The 27,460-nt window shown below is 44.5% G+C and overlaps 1 protein-coding gene across 1 annotated transcript in view; it reads left to right on the forward strand.

The window, feature by feature from the left end:
- The first annotated feature begins 1,220 nt into the window (after positions 1–1,220).
- LOC135198464 (neuralized-like protein 2) overlaps positions 1,221–27,460 on the forward strand; it is a 65,021-nt gene continuing 38,781 nt past the window's right edge. Inside the window, exons 1-2 of the mRNA XM_064226034.1 lie at positions 1,221–1,348; positions 12,583–12,776. Coding sequence (XP_064082104.1) covers positions 1,251–1,348; positions 12,583–12,776 — 292 coding nt within the window. The 5' untranslated portion in view covers positions 1,221–1,250. The remainder of the gene's footprint in view (positions 1,349–12,582; positions 12,777–27,460) is intronic.

A 27,460-nucleotide genomic window follows, 5' to 3' on the forward strand; every position in this document is an offset into this window, starting at 1 on the left:
AAGGATGTCAAGATAACCTACGAGAGATCCTTCTCTCTTGGTTGATATGTGTCTGCGGATACATTGCTGGGATAGGGAGCCGATACTGATCCTAACTAGTGAGTTAAATTTAGTTAACGTCGTGTTTTTTCTTTGGGTTGTTTGAAAGGAGTTTGGGGTAATAAAATCTTTTCAACTTAAGCACTAACCCTCGTGTTAGGATCAGGTGGTGATCGGGATCGGTGTTGTGCTCAAATAATATGCTCACCGGTAGGAGAGCATAGGCGGTATTGTCATGTAAGAGGCTCTGTCGGGTAAATGGATAAGACCCCCATCGACAGACCCACAAGAACTCTTAGCCATAGGTCACATCGCTGAGGCTCTTGAGGCGAAGCAGATTCCTAGGCATTAGCCATGGAATCCGCTTCCGCCTGAACAAGTAGGAACCAAGGTTTTATTTATTTATTACCTACAACGTATGTTGTTTACCTGTCTATTCAGTAAATAGTTGTCTCTTACCACCACCAAGGGTGTCAATCAGCTAAGTATATATCTCCCGCCGGGGAAGTTGCATGTACCACAAAAATGATATTGTTAGAATACAATAAAGTTTTGTACATACTTTACCCGGCAGATATTATTACGATGAATGGGCCCACCCAGCCTTCCCCTCAGGTAGACAGGGTTGGTTAAGAGGCAAAAATCTGGTTCTAGAACGGGGAACGGTTCCTATTCCTGCCACCCAGCGGCAGGGGGGTAGATCACCTGACCTACCTGCAGCGTGTGCCGCGAAATTCGAATTCTGTCGGACGTCAGAGACATAAGCTAAGTATATATCTGCCGGGTAAGTATGTACAAAACTTTATTGTATTCTAACAATATCATTATTTGTCGAATGTGTGATGAATTGGTAACATGATGGTCTTCAGTGCATATGATTATGTTAGGAATTTGTTTAAAGATGGCACTCTAATACCAGATGTTATGGTTATATTTGATTAAAATGGGACTAATTGCTCATATAATATTCAAATTTACACATGGAGACATTATGCAAAGCAGCAGACGGGGAAAACTGTAGACTGCATTGATTTTTAAGATAGCAGGTTTGGTAGATAGTTCCAAAGTGTCATTTAAATGGTGGTTTTAACTTTTTTTTTTTTTTTTTTTTTTTTTGTAATTTTAGATATGAAGTATGTTTTAAACCTGTCCTCCAGAATTATAATTGTACAACTTCCCAACAGATGGCCTTGTGACAATCAGCAGCTGCTATGATGGATGGAAATTATGAAGTTTACACACGTTTCCATTCTAACTCATGGGAGCAAATGTTTTCCATACTATACGATAATAATACTGTTGCTTACAGGTAAGTTTTTTTAGTTATACATGTCATGAAAAGTGTTTTACCAAATATAATTGAAGAATTCTATTTTTAATTAGATGTCTTTTTAAGATATATTTTTGCTAATAATCTCCACATGTAGGTACGCTTGTCTATAATTGAAATAGCCAGAGCTTTCCGTGGTTATCTTGAGTCACCATCATTTCTTTCATTCTCACCACAGTATAACCATGGTTTAATCTAAGTTTATTTCTTCATAGCAGACATTTTGTCGCTGATCTAATAGTTATCATTTGCTTTGTAGGTTCATTGTATTTTTTTACCCCTGGTTTTAGAATGACTGTAGTAGTTGAGGAAACAAAGCCTAATAATTGGGAATTGGAAGTCATAGCAAAGGTACTCAAGAAAGGCTACCTGTCAGTGTGTTGTAACAATAGAGGCAGTGCAGTTATGTAAGGTAATCAAAAATTCTTGCTGGACTGGAGAAAAAATTAATGAAAATCTTAGAGATGAACAAGCTAGTTTCAGAAAAGGGAGAAGTTGCACAGATCAGCTATGTGTTAAATTGTATGCAGCAGTGTTAGGGAATTGAAAAATCTTTGTCTGATGGCTTTTGTTTAATGTATGAAGGCATTTGACAGTGTCTACAAACTAAAATTATGGAAAGCCTTTCATCTTGATGAATAATTAAAAAAATTACTAATACTTCCTTGAAGTTACTGGGGTTGGGGTCTTGTCGTGTCAAGTGAAATTGCAGTGAACATTGGGGTGCTACAAGGGAATGCTATTCAACTTTAGCTGTTTTCCTTTCTTATAGATTTTTAAAATTAGTGTTTGGTAAAGGTTTAATAGATTATTATAGGGAACCATTCTGTGTCCCTCCTTAGTGTGCGATCTTTTTCACGTATTCCTTTTGAGAGGTAAGGTGTCAGTGCTTTTCTGTTTGTGGCCTGAACTGGGGACTGCACTATAACAGTAGAGTTTGTTGGCAGGGGGATTAGGTTAGTTCTCAGGCTGATGTGGTTCTGTGCTCTCTGTCACCGTCCTCTTGCTCACCACGTTCCGATGCCCATTTAGTGCAGTCAACAAAGGATTGTTTGTTCCTACGCAATGTACAAACCTTGGTTCTTTCTGATAGGAATTACTGAAGGCGTAGCCTGGACACAGCCACTGAAATCATTTAACAAGGCAGTTCAGTAGTTAAACTACTGGTCCGATCGTGGTAGTCCCTCCGACCGGACGTAAACATTCCAATTTGCTTTCGGCCGTCAGATAGACATTCTTCACTGCTCTCTGCCCAGCTCTTATTGCTGTTTTCTTTTTACCCCTTTTTTTTTTTTTTTTTTTTTTTTTTTTTCTTTTTTTTTTTTTTGTATTGTAGTTGTGATAGTGTGTTTGTGAAATTTTGATTAATTATGCAAACCCATGGATTGCAACAGTCTGTGTCCTCTGTCCTCTGCTGGCGCTGCCCTGGGGTAGAGGTTAACTTGCTGTCACCCCTTCAGGGGTAGGCTTCTTGCTTCTTTTCCTTCTTTTCCCTTCCAACGAGTCGTAGATGGAAGAAGGGGGGAGGGCTGTGGTCGCAAACCTGGGGATTACTACTTAGGGGCCTCCCCTTGCTTCGAAGGTACACCTTTGGAACGAGGGGGAACCATCCCAGTTAACCCGACTCTTGCTTCCGTAGGTGAGGTGTCAGGCTTAGAACAAGCTTGGCATGTCATCAATCCAAGGTTTACTGTCACAAGTTAATAGAGGTGCCAGCAGCGCAGTAACGCATGCAGTCATCACCTCCACCATCACTACAGTGATTCTGTCCAGCTACTACGCGCCTCCTCACCTGGTCTGGTCCATCACCCTACAAACGTATCACCTACGGTAGTAATGGGAACCAGACTACACTAACCAGCTTACCATTTGCCAGCTCCTGGTCAATCCTGACAGTGGTCCTCCCCATTCCTGGTTTTCTTGGTATGGCACTGCTACCTGTCCTAAGGGTTACCGCCCTTCTGTCTCCCTTGGTCGTGACAGAGATGACATTTCCTGCCATTTCCGCTGTTCCTGCCTCTGTACCTGCACCTGCTTCTGCTCCTGCTCCTGTCCCTGGACCTGATGAGTCATCTGCCGCCCCCTTGGGGGCCCCTGACAACTCTACTGCAGAAGCTGTCGAAGAGGAAGACGACGAAGAAGAAGAGATCCGAGAAGGTGTCATCGTCTTCAGCTTATTCTTTGCCCTTTTCATCATTGTCTCATCCGTCCTGCAAAGCCCATCCTCACCTCCACCCCGTTTTCGAAGGCTTCATGGCCTAAGAAGGGGAAGGTAGCTTCTCTGCCCCCAAAGAAATATTGCCTCAAGACTTTTAAGGGTTTGCCAAAGGGAAGGAAGCAGGTGGCTCTCCTGCTTCTTCAGAAGTGGGAACTGAGACTCTGTCTTGAGGGACCAGGGTCTCGGGAGCCAGACCACCTTCACCTCTCACTACCTTTGGGATATTACCCACAGGTCCTTGGACACCTTTTTGTTGGGATCAGTGGTGGTTTCTCAACAAGTTTTGCAGCTTACCCAGCTGGACTGAATTGCATCTTGCCTCATTATACAGTACGAATGAGCGTGACTGTGGCGTGGCCACTCTCCTTTCATCTCTTTCATCCTACTCTTTCCCTTCAGGTAGAGAATAATGCGGACCGTTACATGCTGGACCGAGTGGCCATTGCAGGTAAGACACTCCTTGGAGTAACCTAGCTATTTTCTTTGATTAGTTAATAGAAGTAAATATCTGCTCCTTCCCTTCACAAGGCAGGGAAGAGGGACCTGGACATGAGGCAAAACCATAACTTGTATTTGCCTTACTGTCTCTGAGGACAGTAAGAACACATACTCCTTATGAGTAAAGCCAGAAGAATGACTATGATCTTGCAGTTCTTTAACTCCGATCAAAAGTCAGTTGCTGGATTCCCTTCCTTGCTCTTACAACCAGGAAGGAAATCTCAGGTAGGCTGAACCCTAGTCAGTTACACTGGAGATCACTCAGATTCCACCCACCAATCAGTGAGTCTTCCTATAGTAAAGGACCAAAGGTTTGTATATTGCATAGGAATAAATAAATGTTTGAAAGTAAATTGTATTTTTCCTAGCTATACAAACCTTAGGTCCTTTACAGTAACTGCCCACCTCATGCCACCCCTCAATCTGCTACCTGGGCTAAAAGTAAATTGGAATGTTTGTCTGGTCGGAGGGACTTCCAACGACCGGAATGGTAGTTAACTACCGAACCGCCTTGTTGAAAGATAATTCCTATTGCAAAGAACCTCAATTTTTTTTAGCCAGGAAAAATGCAATTAACTTTCAAAAATTGTGATTCTAGTTATATTTTTGTATGAAAATTTGTTTTTGTACATTCAACTTCCCTGTCAGATATATACTTAGCTATAGACTCCGTTGTCTCCTGGGTGGCAGGACTAGAAACCATTCCCGTTTTCTAATCAGTTTTTCTCTGTCGCCGGCACCATCAACAATGTTGTTGGTTCCTCTTGACTGGATTTTCATTTTTCATCGACAATTGATCTTCTTTGAGCCGACTTTTGGTGACGTATTTGGATTGTTGGATTGGCATACGCTTTCGTGGACTGTTTTTCTTGAACTCGCTTTGGAATTTTTCTTATGATGTCTGACTCTAGTTGTGATGAGAGTTTTGTTTGTGAATGTAGGCTGTAAGGTGAGGTTGCCGAAGGCTTTGGTTGATCCTCACACTGTATGTAAGGGTTGCAGAAAGTATGAATGTTCTTTTGTTAACACCTGTAAAGAGTGCGAGAGTTTGAGTGCTAAAGAGTGGAAAAGACTAGCTTCTTATTTGAAGAAGTTAGAAAGAGAGAGAATGAGGAAAGCTTCCTCCAGAAGTTTGAGTGGTTCTAGATCTAACGAGCTAGTTCCTAGTTTGGGATCTTCTTCTCTTATAAGAGTGCTACTCTCCTTCTTTTTTCAGCCCCTTCACCTATTGCAGATATTGCAAATTTGGCAACGGAACTTGCAAGTCTGAAAGCTACCTTTAAAATAATGGAAAGTAAGATGGCTGCTTTGCAAGGTAAGCATAGTGATGAAGTGAATTATGCAGTGGACAGTGATGTGAGTGTCCCCAGTGTAGTGGAGGGGGCGTCTGGTCGGCTCCACAACACTCCCAGGTCTAAACCTCTTCCAAGCTCCCAGGGCCAGAGGAGAAGGAATGTCGAAAGCCGTACGGAGGTTGTGGAGATTCCCCACCGATCAGGCGTCCCTTCGGCAGGATCTGTTACACCTCAGACTGCCAGGGATCGCTATTGTAAAAGCGTCCTGCGTGAGTGCTTCTCATCTTCAGGATCCTCGTCTCCTAGACGCGGTTGGAGGGATACTGATCTCTCGCGCCCGTTGAAGAGGAGCTGGAAAGCACCTGCTCTTGATTCGAGTCTGGAACGCTTCCCAGAAGAGTCGCCCTCGGAAATCAAGAGAGCGAAGAGAGCCTTCTTGTCTCCCGTTGCTGTCGTGGAGCCCCAGGTAACTTCCAGAGCGCCTTCCCCTCCTCCCAATTAAACAAAGATTGGGATAACATTTTCGTAAGTGATGACATAAGGGTAAATACGGAGATATTATATAAAATATTGGAGAAAATAGTGGAAAAATATATACCGAAGAAGAAAAGTAAACATCATTCATGCATACCAAGAGACAGAAGGATCTTGTTCCAGAAAATCAGAAAGTGGAAAAAAGGTCTTGCAAAAGAAAAAAAAAAATGCATGGAAAGTTGATAGAACTAAAAAGTAAGATAGAAAATGCAGAACAAAAGATTATACAATCAAAAGAAAATGAAAAACGGGACTTGGAAGAAAAAAACCTATTAAATATCAAGCAAAACCCCAAACTATTATACTCATATGCGAAGAAGATGAATAAAAGAAGAATAGAAATAGGCCCTCTGAGAATTGAAGGGACAGATTAACGAATTGAAACAAAAAAGGAAATTTGCAACATAACGGGCAGGCAGAAACGATATAAGAGAGAATTCACCCTAAAATAGATAATGAAGATAATGATATAATGATGATTAGAAGTAAGGGATGGAAAATAGTGAATATTTAGCTGACATAGATATTAATGAAGCTGATATTTGTGCAGCTATTAATGAATTAAAAATGGAGCTGCTGCAGGGCTGATGGAATTCCTGCTATTTTGTTAAAGAAAGTAGTTCATTCTATCGCAAAGCCACTTGCAATATTATTAAGACAAAGTGTAGATACAGGCAAGAGTTTTATGATGAGCACAAATTAGCATATATTACCCCTACTTTCAAAAGTGGATCAAGACTAGAGGCAAGTAATTATAGGCCTGTGAGTCTAACATCACATATTATGAAAGTGTATGAAAGGGTAATGAAGAAAAATATTATGAAACATTTAATAAAAAATAATTTGTTTAATAACTACATGGTTTCGTACCCGGAAAAAGTACACAAACCCAACCTGTAGTCCACCGTGAGAACATATTCAAAAATATGAAAAGCGGAATGAAACAGATGTTGGTTTATTTAGACTTTGCAAAAGCTTTTGATAAAGTAGACCATAATATATTAGCGAAGAAAATTAGAAAACACAATATCGTGGATAAAGTAGGAGATGGTTAAAAGAATTTTTACACAACAGAAAAAACAGATAGTTATTGCAAACGACGAGAAATCGGATGAAGCCAAGGTAATATCCGGTGTACCGCAAGGTACGGTGTTAGCTACAATACTGTTTGTTATTATGATTGAAGACATAGACAATAATGTTAAGGATTCGTAGTGAGTAGTTTCGCAGATGACACAAGAATAGAGAAATTACTTGTGTGAGATAGGAACGCTCTACAAAGAGACCTTAACAAAGTATATGATTGGGCAGAGGTAAATAGATGTATTTAACTCTGATAAATTTGAATCAATAAAATTATGGAGACAGAGAAAGAAAGCTATATGCACATAAGGGACCTAATAATGAGACCATCACAAATAGGGAAGCAGTTAAAGACCTTGGTGTGATGATGAATAGGAACATGTTATGCAATGATCAAATAGCAACTCTGTTGGCAAAATGTAAAGCAAAAATGGGAATGTTGTTACGGCACTTCAAAACAAGAAAAGGCTGACACATGATTATGCTTTTAATCAAAACATATGTTCGTAGTCCACTTGAATATTGCAATATGATATGGTACCCACACTATCAAAAGGATATTGCACAAATAGAGAGTGTACAAAGGTCCTTTACAGCTAGAATAGAAGAAGTTAAGGACCTAGACTACTGGGAAAGACTACAATTCTTAAAATTATATAGTCTAGAAAGGAGAAGAGAACGCTACATGATAATTCAGGCATGGAAACAGATAGAAGGAATAGCAGAAAATATCATGGAACTAAAAATATCAGAAAGAGGAAGCAGAGGTAGATTAATAGTGCCCAAAACTATACCAGGAAAAATAAGGAAAGCACACAGGACATTAATCCACTACGCACCAGCATCGATAATGCAGCGTCTATTCAATGCGTTGCCAGCTCATCTGAGGAATATATCAGGAGTGAGCGTAGATGTGTTTAAGAATAAGCTCGACAAATATCTAAACTGCATCCCAGACCATCCAAGATTGGAAGATGCAAAATATACCGGAAGATGTACTAGCAACTCTCTGGTAACATTAGGAGGTGGCCTCACACTGAGGGACCTGGGGCAACCCGAACAAGATGTAAGGTCTGTAAGGTAAGGTAAGGTCCGATGAGGATAAGGAGACGGCTACCACTAGGATCCTCCTGGCCATGCAGGAGCAGATCTCTTCTTTAGTTGGAGTGCTCTCCAAGGATCCTCCTCGTAGGAAGGATACTTCTCTTCCGATCAAGAGGTCCTCTCGGCGCTTAGAGACTCCTCCCCCCAAGTTCGTTTCTTCAGATCGACGATCTGTCAAGAGGATTGAAGGTGTGTCTGAACACCCTCCTTCTCTGAGGATGTTTCCTCTTGCCAACAAGCAAGTAGCTCCTACTTGTGATTGGTTCTCTTCAGAACAAGAGGAGCCTTCCAGGAGGCGCAAAGTGCCTTCCAGGCACGAGGAGCCAGTCAGGCGCGAGGCGCCAGCCAAGATCAAGGAGCCAGCCAGGAGTGAGGAGCCAGCTAGGCGCAAGGCACCAGCCAGGAGCGAGGAGCCAGCAGGCACAAGGCACCAGCCAGGCGCAAGGCACCAGCCAGGAGCGAGGAGCCAGCCAGGCACAAGGCACCAGCCAGGAGCGAGGAGCTAGCCAGACGCAAGGCTCCAGCCAGGAGCGAGGAGCCAGCCAAGAGCGAGGCACCAGCCAGGAGCGAGGAGCCAGCCAGGAGCATTGGCGCCAACGAGGATGGCGCCAACCAGGAGCGAGGAGCCAGCCAGGCACGTGGCGCCAACCAGGAGAGAGGCAGCCAGCCAGGTGCGAGGAGTCTGCTAGGTCGTGTAAGAAGGAAGGTTTCTGAGCCTTTCAAAATTTCTTTGGACAAAGAGCTTCGATGTCGGTCAGCTCTTCCCCAGATAGAAGCCCTTCCCCTACAGAACGAAGGAGGTCTTCGAAAGACTTATCCTCCAAACGGGAACGTTCTCCCTCAGCGGATCTCGTACTGGAAGATGTGTCGGAAGACGAGTCTCCGGCGAATGAAGGTCTTTCCAACTACAAGACTTTAACCGCCTTATTGCTTCAGGAGTACGGAGATTCGCTTAGTCCTGCCGCTCCTCCTTCTCCTCGTTCTCTTTTCTCCAGTACCAGAGCCTCTAAGTCCTCTTCCCTTTTGAAAATGAGACCGGCTATTTCCATGAGGAAGACCCTCCAGTCTCTCGGTTCATGGATGAACTCAAAGAAGGAATTGGGCAAGACAGTGTTCTGCATGCCTCCCTCCAAGCTTTTAGGAAGGAGAGGCATTTGGTACGAGACAGGAGAAACCATGGGTCTGTCTCTCCCGGCATCAGCAGAGTCAGACTTCTCGAGTCTGGTCGACTCTTCCAGACGACACGCCTTATCGTCCGCTAGATCGACGTGGAGCATGTCGGAGTTGGACCACCTCCTTAAGGGACTTTTCCTCGTACTAGAGGTCTTCAATTTCCTGGACTGGTCCCTTGGAGTTCTTGCTAAGAAGACCCAGGACACTGACATTCTCAGTAACCCAGAAGTTCTCCATAGCGTCCTGGCATGCATGGACAAAGCAGTTCAAGACGGCTCGGGAGAAGTTTCTTCCCTTTTCGGAGCAGGTTTGCTCAAAAGGAGATCGGTGTTTGGATCTTTCTTGACTAAGGCTGTTTCTCCAAGTCAGAGAACTGCCTTACTGTTCGCGCCTTTGTCTGATCATCTGTTCCCTTCGCAGTTAGTGAGGGATATTACACGCCCACTGACTGAGAAGGCGACACAAGACCTTCTTGTGCAGACAGCCAAGAAGAACCGCCCTATTATGACTGCTCCTAAGAAGGACTCTCGTCCTTCTCAGCCGCCCTTTCGTGGAGGTTCTACTACACGTCCCCCCTCCAGAAAGAAGAGCTCAGACAAGAGAGGAAGGTCAACCTTCCGGCCCTTCAAGAAGGGAAAGTGACTCTCAGATCCTCTGAACTGGCAAGGGATCTGTTGATCTGGACAGAGGAAAGGAACATAACCCTCCTTACGAGATTTATACAAGGAGAGAGAAACGTGAGGGCGGACAGATTGAGCAGGAGGAACCAGGTCCTTCCCACAGAGTGGACCCTCCACTGAGAAGTGTGTCAAAGTCTTTGGTCTCTGTGGAGGAGACCTCACATAGACCTATTTGCCACGTTTCTCTTCAAGAGGATAGAAATCTTCTGCTCATCAGTAGAAGATCCAAGAGCGTTTGCAGTCGACGCCCTTCTCCTAGATTGGTCGCGCTTGGACGCCTATGCATTTCCCCCCTTCAAGATTTTGGGGGAAGTGCTCAGGAAGTTCGTGGCCTCAAAGGGGACGAGGTTGACCCTCATAGCCCCATTTTGGCCCGCGCAAGAATGGTTCACAGAGGTACTGGAGTGGACGGTGAACTTCCCCAGATCTCTTCCAAACAGGACAGATCTGCTCAGACAACCCCACTTCGAGAGGTTTCATCAAAACCTCCCCGCTCTCGCTCTGACTGCCTTTCGACTATCGAAAGACTTGTCAGAGCGAGAGGCTTTTCTCGCAAAGCTGCAAGCGCTATCGCGAGAGCCCGCAGATCTTCAACAATGCGAGTTTATCAATCGAAGTGGGAGGTCTTTAGAAGATGGTGTAGATCGAAGAAGCTGTCCTCCTCCAATACCTCTGTGACCAACATCACAGATTTCCTCCTTTTCCTGAGGGAGGAATCGTACCTATCAGTATCTGCCATCAAAGGATACAGAAGTATGCTGTCAGCCGTTTTCAGGAATAGAGGCCTGGAAATAGCTGAAAATAAAGATCTGCACGATCTTATTCGGTCTTTTGAGACTTCAAAGTCTAGTAAGCCGAAGACTCCAAGCTGGAATCTTGAAGTGGTCCTGAAATTCCTGACCTCGGATAGGTTTGAACCTCCACAACGTGCCTCTTTTAGAGATGTTAATAGGAAATGTATTTTCCTGTTGTCCCTCGCTACTGCCAAGAGAGTGAGCGAACTCCACGCTCTAGATTCTCGTGTTGGCTTTAGAGGTGATGCTGCTATATGTTCTTTCCAGACATTGTTTCTGGCGAAGAATGAAAACCCTTCAAAGCCCTGGCCCAGGAGCTTTGAAGTGAAAGGCCTTTCGAACCTAGTAGGTAAAGAGATTGAAAGGTCTCTTTGCCCTGTCAGGGCTCTGAAATTTTATCTTAATAAGAAAAAGCAGCTGGGAGGTTGTCAACAAGGTCTCTGGTGTGTGGTTAAGAACCCGAAGAGACCCATGTCTAAAAACGCCTTGGCCTTCTTTGTAAGAAGTGTGATTACGGAGGCTCATCTTAACTGCCCTGATGACTCCTTCAAAGTACTCAGAGTCAAAGCTCATGAAGTAAGAGTGGTTGCTACTTCATTGACTTTTCAAAGGAATAGGTCAATGAAGGACATCCTTGAAGCGACTTATTGGAGATGCAATTCAGTCTTTGCATCTTATTACCTGAAGGATGTCAGGGTTACATATGAGAAATGCTTCTCTCTCGGCCCGTTTGTGTCAGCGGGTACAGTGCTGGGACTTGGAGCAAATACTGATCCTTAATTTTTTTTTGTGTATTGTAAACCCTCTTGTTAGATATGTTTTTGGTTTTCTACTGACAGGGGCGCAAGATGTCGCACAGGCGGCCGTCGCCTTTTGTCAGTAAGGAACCGGTGGTGTGTCTGACTTGTGGGGGTGGTACAAAATTTTTTTTTTTGTACTATATATTTATGTGCGTTTATGTGGTTTCGAGTTTATTGGTTGTTTGTTAAGAGTTTGGGGATAACTCCTTTCAATCTTTAGAACTAACCCGGGTGTTAGGATCAGGTGATCGGGATCGGTGTTGTGCTCCTTGAAAAAAGGTGTATTGTCATGTTAGTGGATTAGCACCCATTGACAAAGGCCTTTAGGCTCTGCCGAGTAAGTGGATAAGACCCCATTGGCAGACCCACAAGAACTCTTAGCCATAGATCAATATCTCGCTGAGGCTCTTGAGGCGAAGCAGACTCCTGGGCTGTAGCCACGAAGTCTTCCGCCTAATCAGGTAGGAACCAAGGTTTTATTAATACCTACAACATATGTTGTTTACCTGTCTATTTCAGTAGTTAGCTGTCTCTTACCCACCACCAAGGGTGCCAATCAGCTAAGTATATATCTGACAGGGAAGTTGAATGTACAAAAATGATATTGTTATGATACAATAAAGTTTTGTACATACCTGGCAGATATATACAATTAATGGCCCACCCAGCCTCCCCGCAGGAGACAGGTGGAAGAGAGAAAATCTGATTAGAAAACGGGAATGGTTCCTATTCCTGCCACCCAGGGCAGGGCGGTAGATCACCTGACCTACCTGTAGTGTGTGCCACGAAATTTGAATTTCTGTCGGGACGACGGAGTCTACAGCTAAGTATATATCTGCCAGGTAAGTATGTACAAAACTTTATTGTATCATAACAATATCATATTTTTCCCAGGTTGATGAGGCAAATAATAGTTATGGTACTTTATCTAATCATATGCTTGTCATCTTAAAAAATAATTCGCAAATTGATCTTTTATGAATGGGCAACAGCATGAGTTGAAGTTTTTAATTTTTTAAATTTTCATTTCACAGGAAAGCCAGTTTTGCAAATGCAGTCACAATCACTGAGCAACCATTGCATCCTGGGGACATCTTCCTGGTTGAAATTGAGAAGACAGAGCCTGGATGGACAGGTCACATGAGACTAGGCCTCACCCAGCTCAATCCTGCCAATCCCGGATTGGAGGAATTGCCTCAGTACTCTCTTCCAGATATGACGAATATGGGTGCGTATTTGCTTTCGACTTCGTAGCTTGATTCTAGTGATTGTTATATGTTGTATGTATATGATTTACTGTACTCCTTTAAACTATGTACATTTTTTAACAGGAATTGGGCAAATATGACACTAGTTGAAAACCTTATTTGTCTTGACTCATTTCTAGTGATTATAGTAAATTTGTAAATATAGGTTTACCCTTACTGGATGTGTAAATATATCAATGGAAAGGGGAAGATATACAAATGCACATGGTGGAAGAAAATAAATTTTTGTACATGCAACTTCCCCGGCAGATATATACTTAGCTTATGTCTCTGACGTCCGACGATAAATTCGTTCGCGGCACACGCTGCAGGTAGGTCAGGTGATCTACCCCCCTGCCGCTGGGTGGCAGGAATAGGAACCGTTCCCGTTCTAGAACCAGATTTTCTCTGTCGCGGTAGTGTCAACATATGTTGTTGCTACCTCCTGACTTGATTTTCGTTTTTCATCGCCATCGATCTTCTGGGCTGTCTTTTGCAGGGATAAGTACTTGGGTCTTTGGTTCGGCATACGCTTTTATTAACTTTTTAATGAATTTGGCTTCGAAAATTTCGAAGAATATATGACGTGTAACTACCGAAATTTTCGGTAGACACTCACATAGCTTGCAAGAAAGGGAAATATTAATATTTATTCATTAATATGTGTAATAAGTGTTAGAATTGATTGAGGAAATATACTGACTTCCTACTTTAGGGAGTCAGTAAAGCATGTAACTAGATACGTTTCTTTTAAAAGTTTTTTAGAAACTCGTACTAACGAGCAATTAGAGTATTAACAGTACTAGTAGTGTTGCATCCTCATCACCTTCTTACTTCGCAGAAACTTCAAATTCATAATTGCAATTTGAAGACCAGGATTGTGGTCTCAAAATGCGAGCTATTGAAAGGTAAGAAGTGATTACTAGTGTTCCCCATTGCAGTGGAGGGTGCGTCTGATCGGCTCTGTCTCGCTCCCAGGCCTAGACCTCTTTCAAGCTCCCAAGCCCAGGGGAGAAGGAAGGAATGTCGCAAAGCCGTATAAGGGGGTTTCAAGAGAATCCCCACCGGTCAGGCATTCCGACCCCATTCGGCAGCGGTTCTGTAGAGCGTTTCCCCAGAACTGCCAAGGATAGCCATTGAAAAGGCATCCTTAAAAAAGTGCGTCTCTTCATCTTTACATCCGAAAAGACGAAGAATGTATATGTTTGATGATCTAGCGCGTTCTCTGAAAAACTAAGAGAACACTGAGCAAGAGCCAGCCAGGAACTTAGGAAGCCGCGTTCCAGCAAGCTAGCGTGAGCCACGTTTCCAAACAGCCAGCAGCGAGCCGCGTTCCAGAAAACAGACTAGCGCGAGCCGCGTTCCTACAACCAAACGCGAGCCGCGTTCTAGCAACTGAGCGCGAGCCGCGTTCTAGAAAATTTTTTCTTGGCGCAAGGCGCCTTCAAAGAGACGAAGCGCCAGCCTGGCGCAAATTGCAACAGAAAAACAGACGGCTAGAGCAAGGAGCCTTATAGTACAGTGGCAATCAGAACGATCCTTCCATTGAACGTTTTCCGGGCAAGAGGGCTCTTTCTAAAAGGGGTCTAGTAAGCGCTCGGAAACTATCAGGGCGCACTGGGACCTTCCACACAAGCGAACGTTCCAGGAGCGAGTCTCCTTTCTAGCGTGCGGAACATTCCAGGCGCGCGGGAAACTATCCAGGCGCTAGGCGCAAGGAGCCAGGCGCCAGAATATTCCAAATCTTCTTAAGAGAGAGAGGTCAGTCGCGAGGCTCCTCTTTGAGTAATGCGGACACACTCCTTCATTCATGCTCTTCCCTCGTTATGAAGAGGCAAGCGCTTTGGGAGTTTTTCTTATAAGAATCTCATCGACGTTTGGGTAGATGGCGGATAGGAAATATCTACTTCCTTCCGTAAACCCTACAGACGAACAGGAATTCTGTCTCTTCCGCGATTTATGAGGAAATCACGAAGATTTAAAGAGTTCCTGGATTAACTTCCTTCCTTAAGGTAGATAATTAGATACCTCTTTCTATCATTCTATTAACGAAAAGAATGAAGACAGTAAAAATTTTTCCTTTATCTGCCTCGGCAGGGAAAGAAGGTAGTTGAGTTGAGTATCTGCTGTATGAGAATACGATACGGCAAATCACACATACCGTAGTTACTTCTTTGTAGAGCAACTCAATTATCAGTATCCTTCCAGGAATTTCCTAGGAAGGACTACGCTTAAAGGGATTGTTAAGACAACACCTACTTAGCTTCTAGATTTATCGAAGTCTTGTTTCGCTTAAATATGCATTAATAAGAACTTCCTGAAGTTCGATAATTTTATAAGATTCCTTTATTTAATGGAGTAGCTGGCAACTCTGGAAGAGTAAGGCCAGACGGCTAACGGAGACTGCTATCGCGCCTTAGAGACCAACGCACTTTGAACGCAGTAACTTTAGGTGTCGGTCATGAGTGGTTGGTTACATGTCTCTCTCCTGATGGATGGGAATAACTAACCGTGTCTCTCCCCTACAATCGCGGTTTTAGCCTCGGATTGAGGGATAGTTAAGCAAACATAAATAAAATATTGTCTGCCTTTTGCTAAGAAGCTTTCAATAAGAAAGATATTACAACCTTTCAATGCTGTTTACCGTAGTAACATTATTAAAGGATTGTAACGCAGCGGAACTCTATATTATATGATGCTCTCATGCTTACGAAAGCATGGCTTATTAGAGTACATGCTTAGTGAGAAGATGAATGTAGTAGAAGAGAATTCACTTTAAGACTACGGTATGGTCAAGTCTTATGCGCATACTGAGGTTAACTACAGAATTCCTAGTATCCTTACAAAGGTTTCCTAGATTAATGCTGTTTACCACAATGTGACAGTATTATAAAAGGAGTCTAATACGGCAGAGCACGAAATAATATAATTCTCTCATCCTTTCGAGAAACGCACAACAACCTTTTTAGAATCAAAAAAAAGGTTATATTGCTCAGAGAAGATGGGTGAGTCGGATGGGAAACATTCTCTTAGTGGCAGAAGTTGTTTCCCTGAATGGACTATACTACGTATATAAAAGTTTTTTCCTACTAAGAACGGAATTAACACGTGAAGGATGTCGGGTACCATAAGGGCACAGATGTTCTGGCACATAACCTTAAAAGAACTAGAAAGGAAGCGCCAGCCTGGCGCAAAGCGTCAGAAGCGCCAGCCTGGCGCAAATTTGCGCCAGAAGCGCCAGCCTGGCGCAATGCGCCAGAAGTACCATCCAAGATATTTTCTCGTTTTAGCGAGTTATTAACCTAAGAGTCCAGTAGTGTGGTGGTGGTGTTTGCTTCTCACCTCGGTGGTCGCGGGTTCGATTCTCGGCCATTTCATTGAGGAGTGAGAGATGTGGATTTCTGGTGATAGAAGTTTCACTCTTGACGTGGTTCGGAAGTCACGTAAAAACACCATACAAACAAACAAACAAACCAGTAGCCTCTCGGAGGCCTCGGTAACGGCAAGATTCGTTCCTGATTTCGTTACCCATTTAATCGGAAAGGGGTCGCTTACAAGGAATGATGAAATGATTTTTTTTTTTAATCACTTGGATGCCAATTCCACGACACTCTCATATCGCAAAGAGCATCGAGAATCTCTTTTTTCGCCCCTGTTCGCGTTAACAAAAGAGAACCTATTGGGAACAGACACGGAACGTAACGATCCTTAAAGGTTCGATGCAAGATTTTGCATGTCCGTGAGAACCTTCTCGATCGAAGATAATAACTGTTAACGTGTATGTAACATTTATTGAAAAGAGTTTTGAGAACCTGCGGAAAGTCTTCGCAAGGTAGAAGACGAACAGGCTTCCTATAGACTGCTTCCTTTTCCTCGAACCAAGAGAGGTAGCAATATACGACATCTTTAATTTAAAGAAGGGGAATAAACTTTAGTCTTTTTTCCCCTAGTTATAAATTCTTAACAGATATTAAGATAAATGGGCGTCAAAGGAAGAGAGGATGAATGCCTCATTTTGGCCTTAGAGAGGTTGGATTCACAGAAGTCACGTTCTTCTACAGCATGTTTCGTAAGGCTTTTCCAAGAGTATCTGGATATTCTATCAGAATCTATTATAAATAGACCTGAAAAACCTCTCCACTTTGAGTCTTTCCACGTGCAGACTGACCAGAAGTGGACATGAATGAGAGGATTTTTCAAGGTAAATGACAATAGTCATGGCTAAAACATAGAATTGCTGCAGATCGTGCTAGATGGAATGAGGAAACTGTCCTCTTCCGATACCTCTGTGAACCACATAGCGAGGTTTTTTCTTCACTTTCAGAGGGAAGAATCACCTATGTATATCTGCTATCAAAGAACGCAGTAAAAGGCTATACTCTGTCTCTACAAGGGGAATTAGAGATAACAGAGGATTAAGATCTTCGGGATCTATACGATACCGCAATAGGACAAGAGTAGGATATCATGTACTTCGAATGGAATTTTTTTTTGTGGCCACAGATTCCGTGTTCCGACAAAATGGAACTGCTCCTCATCAAACTTCTTTGAGGAAGTTTATGAAGGAATTCTTTGTTTCTCTTAGCCCTAAACGACCAAGAAGACAAGTGAATTTTTTGTGCATTGGAATCTCGCATCAGATTCAATGGAGACTCGGCAATGGGTTCTTGCCAGCACAAGTATGTCTGCAAAAGAACTAAATCCCTCTATTCCTGACGCAACGCTTTCAGATAGAAGTTTAGTTGCCCAGGCAGGGTACTTACATTTTCATCTACAGAAGAAGAGATGGTTTTAAACGTTGCTACAGAGTCTTCGGGTGCGATGTGAGGGCTCAAAATGCTTCCCAGAAGGTATTCAGAAGAATACAATAAGAGCTAGAAATCAGGGGGGTTCCGCCCAATTTCAGCTCAGTCTCTCCTTCGACTTCCAGACTCCTTCCCTTCCTTCGGGCAAGGATAGGGAAGATTCTGCAACGAGGAACCTCATCAACAGGTAAGAAGAGATCTCGTTAGCAAAGAAGTGTTCACGAAGATCCTCCTCGAGGAAAGACTCTTCTCTCTCGTATTGCTCAAAGGGGAAGAATTTCTTCCACCCTTCTCCAGTCTCCTGATAAACTATGTGGTTGTTCAGGACTCTCGGACAATGTAGCGCCAGCCAAGCGCCAAATGCCAATACAGGCGAAAAACGCCAGAGGCGGACAGTTCCAAGGAACTCTGTCATGGCCGGATACTGAGAAGGACGGGCCTCCAAACCTGGCGCAATGCGCCAGAGGCGAACAAATCGGACAGATATAAGAGTGTCCGATGTGGACATCGCCAGACAGCCTAGAGACTCTTCCAAGCTCGAAGCTCAAGCAAGTGTGGAGGAGCCAAGCCAGGCGCGAGGCGCCAGCCAGGCTCTAGGAGCCAGCCAGGCTCTAGGAGCCAGCCAGGCTCTAGGAGCCAGCCAGGCTCTAGAAGCAGCCAGGGCTCTAGAAGCCAGCCAGGCGCCATCCAGGTGCCAGGCTCCTTCAAGGCTAGGCTCCAGTCAGGATTGAGGATCCATCCAGGCGCAAGGCTCCTTCCAGTAAAGAGAAACCTAAAGCTCTGTCATGTAAGAGGGCTAGTCCCCATTGATATGATACAGGTAAGGCTCTGCCATGTAAGTGGGTCAGCCCCCATTGGCACGATCCGAGAAGGCTCTGTCGTGTAAGCGGGCTAGCCCCCATTGACATGATCCAGAAGGGTTTGTCAGTCATAGGTCCCTACCTCGCTGAAACTCTTGAGGCATGCAGGACTCATAGACAGTAATCATGAAGTCTTCTGCCAAGCTCCAGGCGCAAGGCGCCAGCCAGACGCAAGGCTCCAGCCAGGCGCGAGGCGCTAGCCAGGAGGGAGGAGCCAATCAGGCGCCAGCCAGGCGCGAGGCGCCAGCCAGGCGCAAGGCTCCAGCCAGGCTCTAGGCGCCATTCAGGCGCAAGGCTCCAGCAGGCGCGAGGCGCTAGCCAGGCTCCAGTGCTCACCCGAGAAGAGATCTATATCAACGAATGCCCTGGCCTTCTTTGAGACAATGTGATCTCCTAAGCACTTGACAAGTGCATTGATGATTCCTTCAAACAGCTGAGAATTAAAAGCGCATGAAGTGCGAGCGTTTTCTGTTATTCTTGTTCTTTCCTTAACAATATGTCATAAGGACATATTAGCTTCACATACGGGAGATGCCAACTCTGTGTTGACTTCCCATATCCGAAGGATGTCAAGAAACCTACGAGAGATCCTTCCTCTCTTGGTTGATACGTGTCTGCGGATACATTGCTGGGATAGGGAGCCGATACTGATCCTTAACTAGTGAGTTAAATTTTAGTTAACGTCGTGTTTTTTCTTTGGGTTGTTTGAAAGGAGTTTGGGGATAACTTTTCAACTTAAGCACTACCAACCGTTTGTTTAAGGATCAGGTGATCGGGATTGGTGTTGTGCTCCTTAATTATGCCACTAGGCATAGGCATATTGTCATGTAAGAGGCTCTGTCGAGTAAATGGATAGACCCCATCGACAGACCCACAAGAACTCTTAGCCATAGGTCACATCCTCGCTGAGGCTCTTGAGGCGAAGCAGATTCCTAGGCATTAGCCATGGAATCTTCCGCCTGAACAAGTAGGAACCCAAGGTTTATTTATTTATTACCTACAACGTATGTTGTTTACCTGTCTATTCAGTAAATAGTTGTCTCTTTCCCACCACCAAGGGTGTCAATCAGCTAAGTATATATCTGCCGGGGAAGTTGCATGTACAAAATGATATTGTTAGAATACAATAAAGTTTTGTACATACTTAACCTTCAGATATATACGATGAATGGCCCACCCAGCTCCCCCTCGGAGACAGGTGGAAGAGAAAATCTGGTTCTAGAACGGGAACGGTTCCTATTCCTGCCACCCAGCGGCAGGGGGTGAGATCACCTGACCTACCTGCAGCGTGTGCCGCGAAATTCGAATTTCTGTCGGACGTCAGAGACATAAGCTAAGTATATATCTGCCGGGTAAGTATGTACAAAACTTTATTGTATTCTAACAATATCATTTTAAAAAATTTTCCCTACCTTCCACGAGACGTTGGAAATGACTATTTACAATCCCTTGTGGGGCCTCTTACAAGTCGTAAATATACCACATTATATATGTATTTTCTAATAAATAATTTGATTTTATTTTGTAAAATTATAATTACAGCTTACACAGTATCAAAACAGATAAGAAATAAAGTCACTAACAAATTCTTAGCTTATTTTTTAAAAATATATACGCAAATTTACCGAGAATGAAGATTCGTAACTTTTATTTTTACATGTTTTTTCTAATATTTCTTTACAAAATTACATTTACAACCAACATACTATGCAACCCACATACTATCATAAAAGAAAAGAACAAAAAACCAACAGCAGCCCCTTGGTATATTTAAAAGCAAATTTACAAGAAGGCGTCGTGTGAGACAGACACACAATACATTCCCCTTTGATGTCAGAAGCAGAACTAAGTCCTGAGATGCCCAGATTCGTGATTTTAGCCAGTGTAAAAGGTGCCTTTAGTGAATTTATGGACTATAAAAGTATTGGCACTTCTTTCCCGTCTGATTTTTTCCAAATCGATGGCATGTAATATTGTTCATCTACAAGATCAATCCGTCCACCACCCCAAACCTGTTATTGCTATTACTCCCAAGGATTAATCTGTCCATTAAGGTTAGGGGTCCCAGTGGGGATGTGTGGCTCAGTGGAGGCATTTTTTTTCTGAAATAATAACTTTGAAACTAAGAATCCTAGAAATATGTTCTATGTTCGAAAATAAAGCCCTCGGCATGTTCTCTTTACACTGAACATATGAAAATGAAATAGGATTCTTAGTTTCAATATCATTGGAAAATTTTTTTTTTTACATTCAACTTCCCTGTCAGATATAATACTTAGCTATAGACTCCGTTGTCCCGACAGAAATTCAAATTTCGTGGCACACCGCTACAGGTAGGTCAGGGTGCATCTACCCGCCCTGTCCGCTGGGTGGCCAGGAATAGGAACCATTCCCCGTTTTCTAATCAGATTTTCTCTGTCGCCGGTGCCTACAACATCGTTGTTGGTACCTCCTGACTTGATTTTTGTTTTTCATCGCCATCGATCTTCTGGGCTGTCTTTTGCAAGGGAAGTACTGGGTCTTTGGTTTGGCATACGCTTTTATTAACTTTTTAATGAATTTGGCTTCGAATTTTCGAAGAAAATTTTACGTGAAACTACCGAATTTTTCGGTAGACACTCACATATTTTGCAATAAAGGGAAATATTAATATTTATTCACTAATACGTGTAAGAAGTGTAATACGTGTAAGAAGTGTTAAAACTTGATTGAGGAAATATAAACACTCTAACTTCCTACTTAAGGAAGTCAGAAAAGCATATGACTAGAAACGCTTCCTTTAGAAGATTTTTTTTTTAAGTCTCGTGCTAATGAGCAGTTAGAGTATTAACAGTACTAGTAGTTGTTGCATCCTCATCACCTTCTTACCTCACAGAAACTACAAATTCATCTTTTGCAAATTTGAAGAATAAATGGATGGAGCTCAAAATGCGAGCTCTTAAAGGTAAGAAGTGAATATAGTGTTCCCAGTGCAGTGGAGGGTGCGTCTGATTGGCTCTGTCTCGCTCCCAGGCCTAGACCTCTTCCAAGCTCCCAGGCCCAGAGGAGAAGGAATGTCGAAAGCCTTACGGAGGTTACGGAGAATCCCCACCGATCAGGCGTCCCCTCGGCAGGGTCTGTGGCGACCCAGACTGCCAAGGATCGCCATTGCAAAGGCATCCTTAAAAAGTGTGTCTCTTTGTCCGATTCTTCATCTTACAGCCAAAAAGACAAAGAATGGACATGATTGGAGTTTGGACGATCTATCGCGTTCTCTGGAAAGAAGTTGGGAAACTCCCACTTTGAAAGGAACTAAGAGAGCCCTGAGCGCCAGCCAGGAGCGAGGTGCCAGCCAGGCACGAGGCACCAGCCAGGAGCGAGGAGCCAGCCAGGCATGAGGCTCCAGCCAGGAGCGAGGAGCCAGCCAGGAGCTAGGAGCCAGCCAGGCGTGAAGAGCCAGGCAGGCGCGAGGCTCCAGCCAGGAGTGAGGAGCCAGCCAGGCGTGAGGCTCCAGCCAGGAGCGAGGAGCCAACCAGGTGTGAGGCTCCAACCAGGAGCGAGGCTCCAGCCAGGAGCGAGGAGCCAGCCAGGAGCGAGGAGCCAACCAGGTGTGAGGCTCCAACCAGGAGCCAGGAGCCAACCAGGTGTGAGGCTCCAACCAGGAGCCAGGAGCCAGGAGCCAGCCAGGCGCAAGGCTCCAGCCAGGAGCCAAGAGCCAACCAGGAGCCAGGAGCCAGGCAGGCGCAAAACTCCAGCAAAGGCGCGAGGCGCGAGGCGCGAGGCCCCAGGCAGGCGCGAGGCGTTCGGGAATGACTGCGGAAGGAGAACATCAAAGTCCTTCCTTCCGTAAGCTCAAGTTCTGAACAGGAATCCTGTCCCTTCCGCGATTTCTGTGGAAATCACGAAGACTTAACGAGTTCCTGGATTAACTTCCTTCCTTAGGGAGATATTAAAAGTATTGTCAAGTAAGTGCATAACACATAATTGACAAAAAATGTATACTCTTTGTATATTAATGGGTTAATTCTCATTGACAAAGATCTCAATACATCTTATCGCGTAAGCATATAAGCTCTCTTGGACAAGATTCGGAGGAGCTCTCATTCATTGATTAGAGGCTCTTCCAGGTAATAGATGCGTAGACTACGTACCTTTAAGTCTTATGTCCAAGAGAATAGGAAGCTTGAGATTCTCTTCGATCCTCGGTTCTCACTTGGGATCTCCTTCGGCTAATAATAATTCGTTCTATTGACGAAAAGAACGGAGATAGTAAATTTTCCATTCTCTCTCTGCCTCGGCGAGGAAAGAATGTAGTAGAGAATTTGGTGTACAAGACTACTGTATGGTCAAGTCATATGCACATACTGTAGTTACATTACCTCTATGGTTGGCAACTGAATTCCCTGTATCCTTCCAGGAGTTTCCTAGGTAAGGATTACGCTTAAAGGGATTGTTACGACAACACCGACTCAGCTTCTGTATTTAACGAAGGTTGTTTTGCTTAAATATGCATTATTGAGAGCTTCCTTAGGCTCGATAATAATTTTATCATATTCCTTCATTGAATGGAGTAACTGGCAACTCAGGAAGAATAAGGCGAGACAGCGAACGTAGACTGCTGTCACTGGAGACCAACACAGTACCATCTAGTTCTCGGTCATGAGCGGTCGGTTACATCTCTCTCTCCTACGGGATTGACTGGCTAAACGTATCTCTCCCCTACAATCACAGACTTAGCCTCGGATTGAGGGGATTTGAAGGCAAACATGAATAACATTGTCTGCGTTTTGCTAAGAAGCTTTCAACAGAAAGATCTCTTGCAACTTTTCAATGCTGTTTACCGCATTGTAACAGAATTATGGACGATTCTAACGCGGCAGAGCACTATATTATATAATGCTCTCATGCTTACGAAAGCACAGCCTTATTAGAGAACGGAGCATGCTCAGTGAGAAGATGGATGAGTCTGATGGGAACCCTTTTCTTCGTGGCAGAAGTTTGTTTCCCTGAATGGACTACATTACTCCTATAAAGTTTTTCCTACCAAGAAACGGAAATAACATACGAGAGGGTGCCGGGTACCATGACAGAGGTACAGATGTCCTGGCACATAGTCTAAAGAATTGCAAGCAATTTAGTGGACTTGATAATTTCTCGATAAATCGAGTTGTTAACCGAAGGGTTCAGTAGCCTCTCTGACAGCAGGCTCGGTAACGTCACGGTTCGTTCCTGATTTTGTTCCCCGTCTAACTGAAGGGGGTTTGATCCCAGGGAGGGACGAAATGACTTTTTAAATCAATTAGGCCAATTCCACAGCTCTCTCATATCTCAAGGAGCATCTAGAATCTCTTTTTTCGCCCCTGTTCGCGTTAACAAGAGAGAACCTGTTTGGAACACAGGCACGGAACGTAACGATCCTCAAGAGGTTCGCTGCACGATGTTGCACGTCCGTGAGAACCGTCTAGATCGACGATACTAACAATTGACGTCTGTCTAATCTTAGTTCCAAAGAGAGTTGTGGAAACCTGGGAGACATCTTCTTCATAGATCTCTTCGCAATGTTGAAAACGAAGAGGCTTCCTCTAGACTGCTTCCTTATTCTCGATCCAAGAGAGGTAGCAATATGCGCCATCCTTTAGTTTGGAAGGGGAATAAATATTAGTCTTTTTTTTCCCCTATATAAATTCTTAAACAGATGTTTTCATACAATCAACTTACCTGTCAGATATATACATAGCTAAGACTCCGTCGTCCCTCCCCGACAGAAATTCAATTTCGCGCCACTCGCTACAGGTAGGTCAGTTGAGCTACCGGCCTGCCCTGGGCGCAGGACTAGGAACCATCCCCGTTTTCTATCATATTTTCTCTGTCGCCCGGTGGTATCAACATTGTTGCTATTACCTCCTGAACTTAGATTCATATTTCATCCTTTGATCATCGTTTCTTTCTCGGCTTTTTGGTGACGTATCTGGATCGTGTTTTGGCATTCGCTACTGTGGACTGTTTTGGAATTGCTTTTTTTTGGATTTTTCTCAGTAGGTCTGATTCAAATGTGAGTGTGAATGTGTGTGAATGTAGGCTGCAGGGTGAGGATACCGAAAGCTTCGGTTGATCCTCACACTGTATGCCGTAAATGTAGGGGGTTTCAGTGTTCTGCTAATAATACTTGTAAGAATGCGAGGATTAAATGCAGAAGAGTGGAAGACTTTGACTTCTTATTTGAAGAAGTTAGAGAGGGATAGGGTTAGACGTCTGAAAGGTGTGAGTTCAAGGCCTATTGAGCCTTTTACTGATAATTCTAATCCTACTGATTTAGATTCTCCCTATGTATCTCATTCTCAAACTTTACTTTCGGAATCGGCCTCGGAAATCGCCAATCTGAAAGCTACGATTAGAGACATGAAGTCCAAGATGGCGGACTTGCAAGGTAAGGCTAGTGAAAGTGAGCATTACAGTGAAGTGAGTTCTCCCAGTGTTGTGGAGGTGGGGGGGCGTTTGATCGTCCCTGCGACGCTCCCAGGCCTAGACCTCTTCCAAGCTCCCATGCCCAGAGGAGAAGGAAAGTCGAAAGCCTTAAGGAGGTCGTGGGAATCCCCAACGGTCAGACGTCCCTTCAGCTAGCTCTGCTTCGTGGCAGGCTGCTCAAGGGCGCTATAGGAAAAGCGTCCTCGTTCGGAGTGTTTCTCGTCCTCTCCCTCTCCCTCACCTAAACGAGGGTGGAAGGAGTCGAACTTGTCGAGACCTCTGAAGCGTCATATGAAAGAACCCGAAATCAGATTCGAGCCCAGAGCGTTTCTCAGATTGGACGCTTCCCCCCCATCTTCTATTAAGAAGGCGAAGGTGGCGTCAGCGTCACCTGACGAGTACGCACAATACCCTTTACCTACTTCTCCCCCGAGTGGATGACGAAAGAAAGGCGTCATGCAGTGGGACGTGGGAGAAGCGTCAAGGAGAATAATTATGGCAGTTCAAGAGCAACTGTCCTCTCTAGTGGAGTTTTAGCGCCTCGTAGGAAGGACGTGGCGCTTCCAATCAAGAAGTCTCGTCCTCTCTCCCTTGCTAAACGAGAAGCGTCATGCAGACGTGAAACTTCTAAACATCTTACAGAAGCTTCGGGTTCGAGAGCGAGAACGGTTGCTTACGAAAGTTTCGTAACGCCAGAGAGACGTAAGACGTCTTTTAGACATGAAGCGTCATTGAAAACTGTTGGTAGACGTGACGCTCCGACCAATATTTTGACGCCAAGTAGGACGCCTTTGGAGAGCGGAGCGTCTTCCAGGCGCGAGCGTCATCAAGACGTCAGCAGCCAAGTAAGCGAGAGACGTCAGCCAGGACGCTTGGCGAACGGGAAGCGTCATCCAAGCGGGAAGCGTCTTCTAATTATCAAGAGAAGCCTGAGCTTGTGGCGCCTTCCAAGGCTATTAAAGCGGGAAAGAGGAAAGATTATCATTCCCTTAGCCCCTCTCCTATTAGGAGTTTGTCTCCTCCAGAAGAGGAACGTACGGAAAGGGGAGCGGAGACTCATTTAGATCCCGAGGTTGGAAGAAAAAACTCGGATGATGAATATCAGGGAAGGGAGAAGGACTGTCGAACTATAAGGTTTTGACTGCCTTGCTTCTTTGAGGTAGTATGGAGACGAGTTGACTCCTGCTGCTCCTCCTTCTCCGCGCTCTCTCTTTTCGAGTGCTAAGACGAAGAAGCCTTCGTCTTTTCTCAAAATGAAGCCCACCATTTCTATGAAGAGGGCCTTACAATCCTTAGACTCATGGATGAAGTCTAAGAAAGACTTAGTGAGAACAGTCTTCTGCATGCCTCCAGCGAGATTAGCTGGTAAAAGAGGCATTTGGTATCAGACGGGGAGAGAATATGGGTATTGCTCTCCCGTCTACGTCGGAAGCAGACTTTTCGACCATAGTTGACGCTTCACGTCGACAAGGTCTCAATTCGGCACGAATTACGTGGGGAATTTCTGAACTGGACCATCTCCTCAAGGGACTCTTTCATGTATTGGAAGTTTTTCAACTTCTTAGATTGGTCCCTTGGGGTGTGATGTCCAAGAAAGCCCATGATTCGGAAGGAATCGAACCTGAAGCCCTGTTATGCATATTGTCTTGTATAGACAAAGCGGTACAGGATGGCTCTTTTGAAATCTCCTCATTGTTTGGAGCAGGTCTCTAAAGAAGAGGACTGTATATGTGGGGCCTTCTTAACCAAGGCAGTCTCACACGCTCAGAGGGCAGCGCTACTGTATTCGCCTTTGTCTGACTTTTGGTTCCCTTCTCAGTTAGTGAAGGACATTGCTCCATTCTTTAACTGAGAAGGCGACTCAGGATCTTCTGACGCAGTCAGCAAGGAAGAAGAAGCCTGCTTCTGCATCTGACAAGAAAGGACCTAGTACATCAGTTCAGCCCTTTCGAGGTGGTCCGACCTCCAGACCTCCCGCAAGAAGGAAGGCTCCGGAGAAGAGAGGTAGGTCTGCCTTTCGTCCCTTTAAAAAGGGAAAATGAAGCTTCTCTCCTCCAAGCACCAGTAGGTGCCAGGCTCCTGGGATTTGTGGAGGCCTGGACACTGATAAACGCAGCGCGTCTTCATTGGCTATCATAAGGAAGGGATATGCGTATCCCTTTCCTGAACACTCCTCCCCTAACGTCAATACCAAGGGACTATCAGCCAAGTACAAGGATCCTGTGCTGAGGGATACTCTTCGATCGATGGTAGAACAAATGTGGGACAAGAGAGCGATAGAACTAGTACTGGATCAAAACTCCCCCGGGGTTTTACAATCGCCTCTTTCTGGTTGCGAAAGCCTCGGGAGGCTGGAGACCAGTACTGGACGTCAGCTCTCTGAACAAATTTGTTCAGAAGGAGAAGTTCTCCATGGAGACTTCTGCTTCAGTCCTAGCGTCATTACGACAAGGAGATTGGATGGTGTCTCTAGATCTCCAGGACGCCTACTTTCACGTTCCGATCCACCCTTCATCGAAGAAGTACCTCCGTTTCATGACGGGGGAAGGATCTTTC

This window comes from Macrobrachium nipponense, chromosome 22 (assembly GCF_015104395.2).
Source record: "Macrobrachium nipponense isolate FS-2020 chromosome 22, ASM1510439v2, whole genome shotgun sequence".
Taxonomy (NCBI): domain Eukaryota; kingdom Metazoa; phylum Arthropoda; class Malacostraca; order Decapoda; family Palaemonidae; genus Macrobrachium; species Macrobrachium nipponense.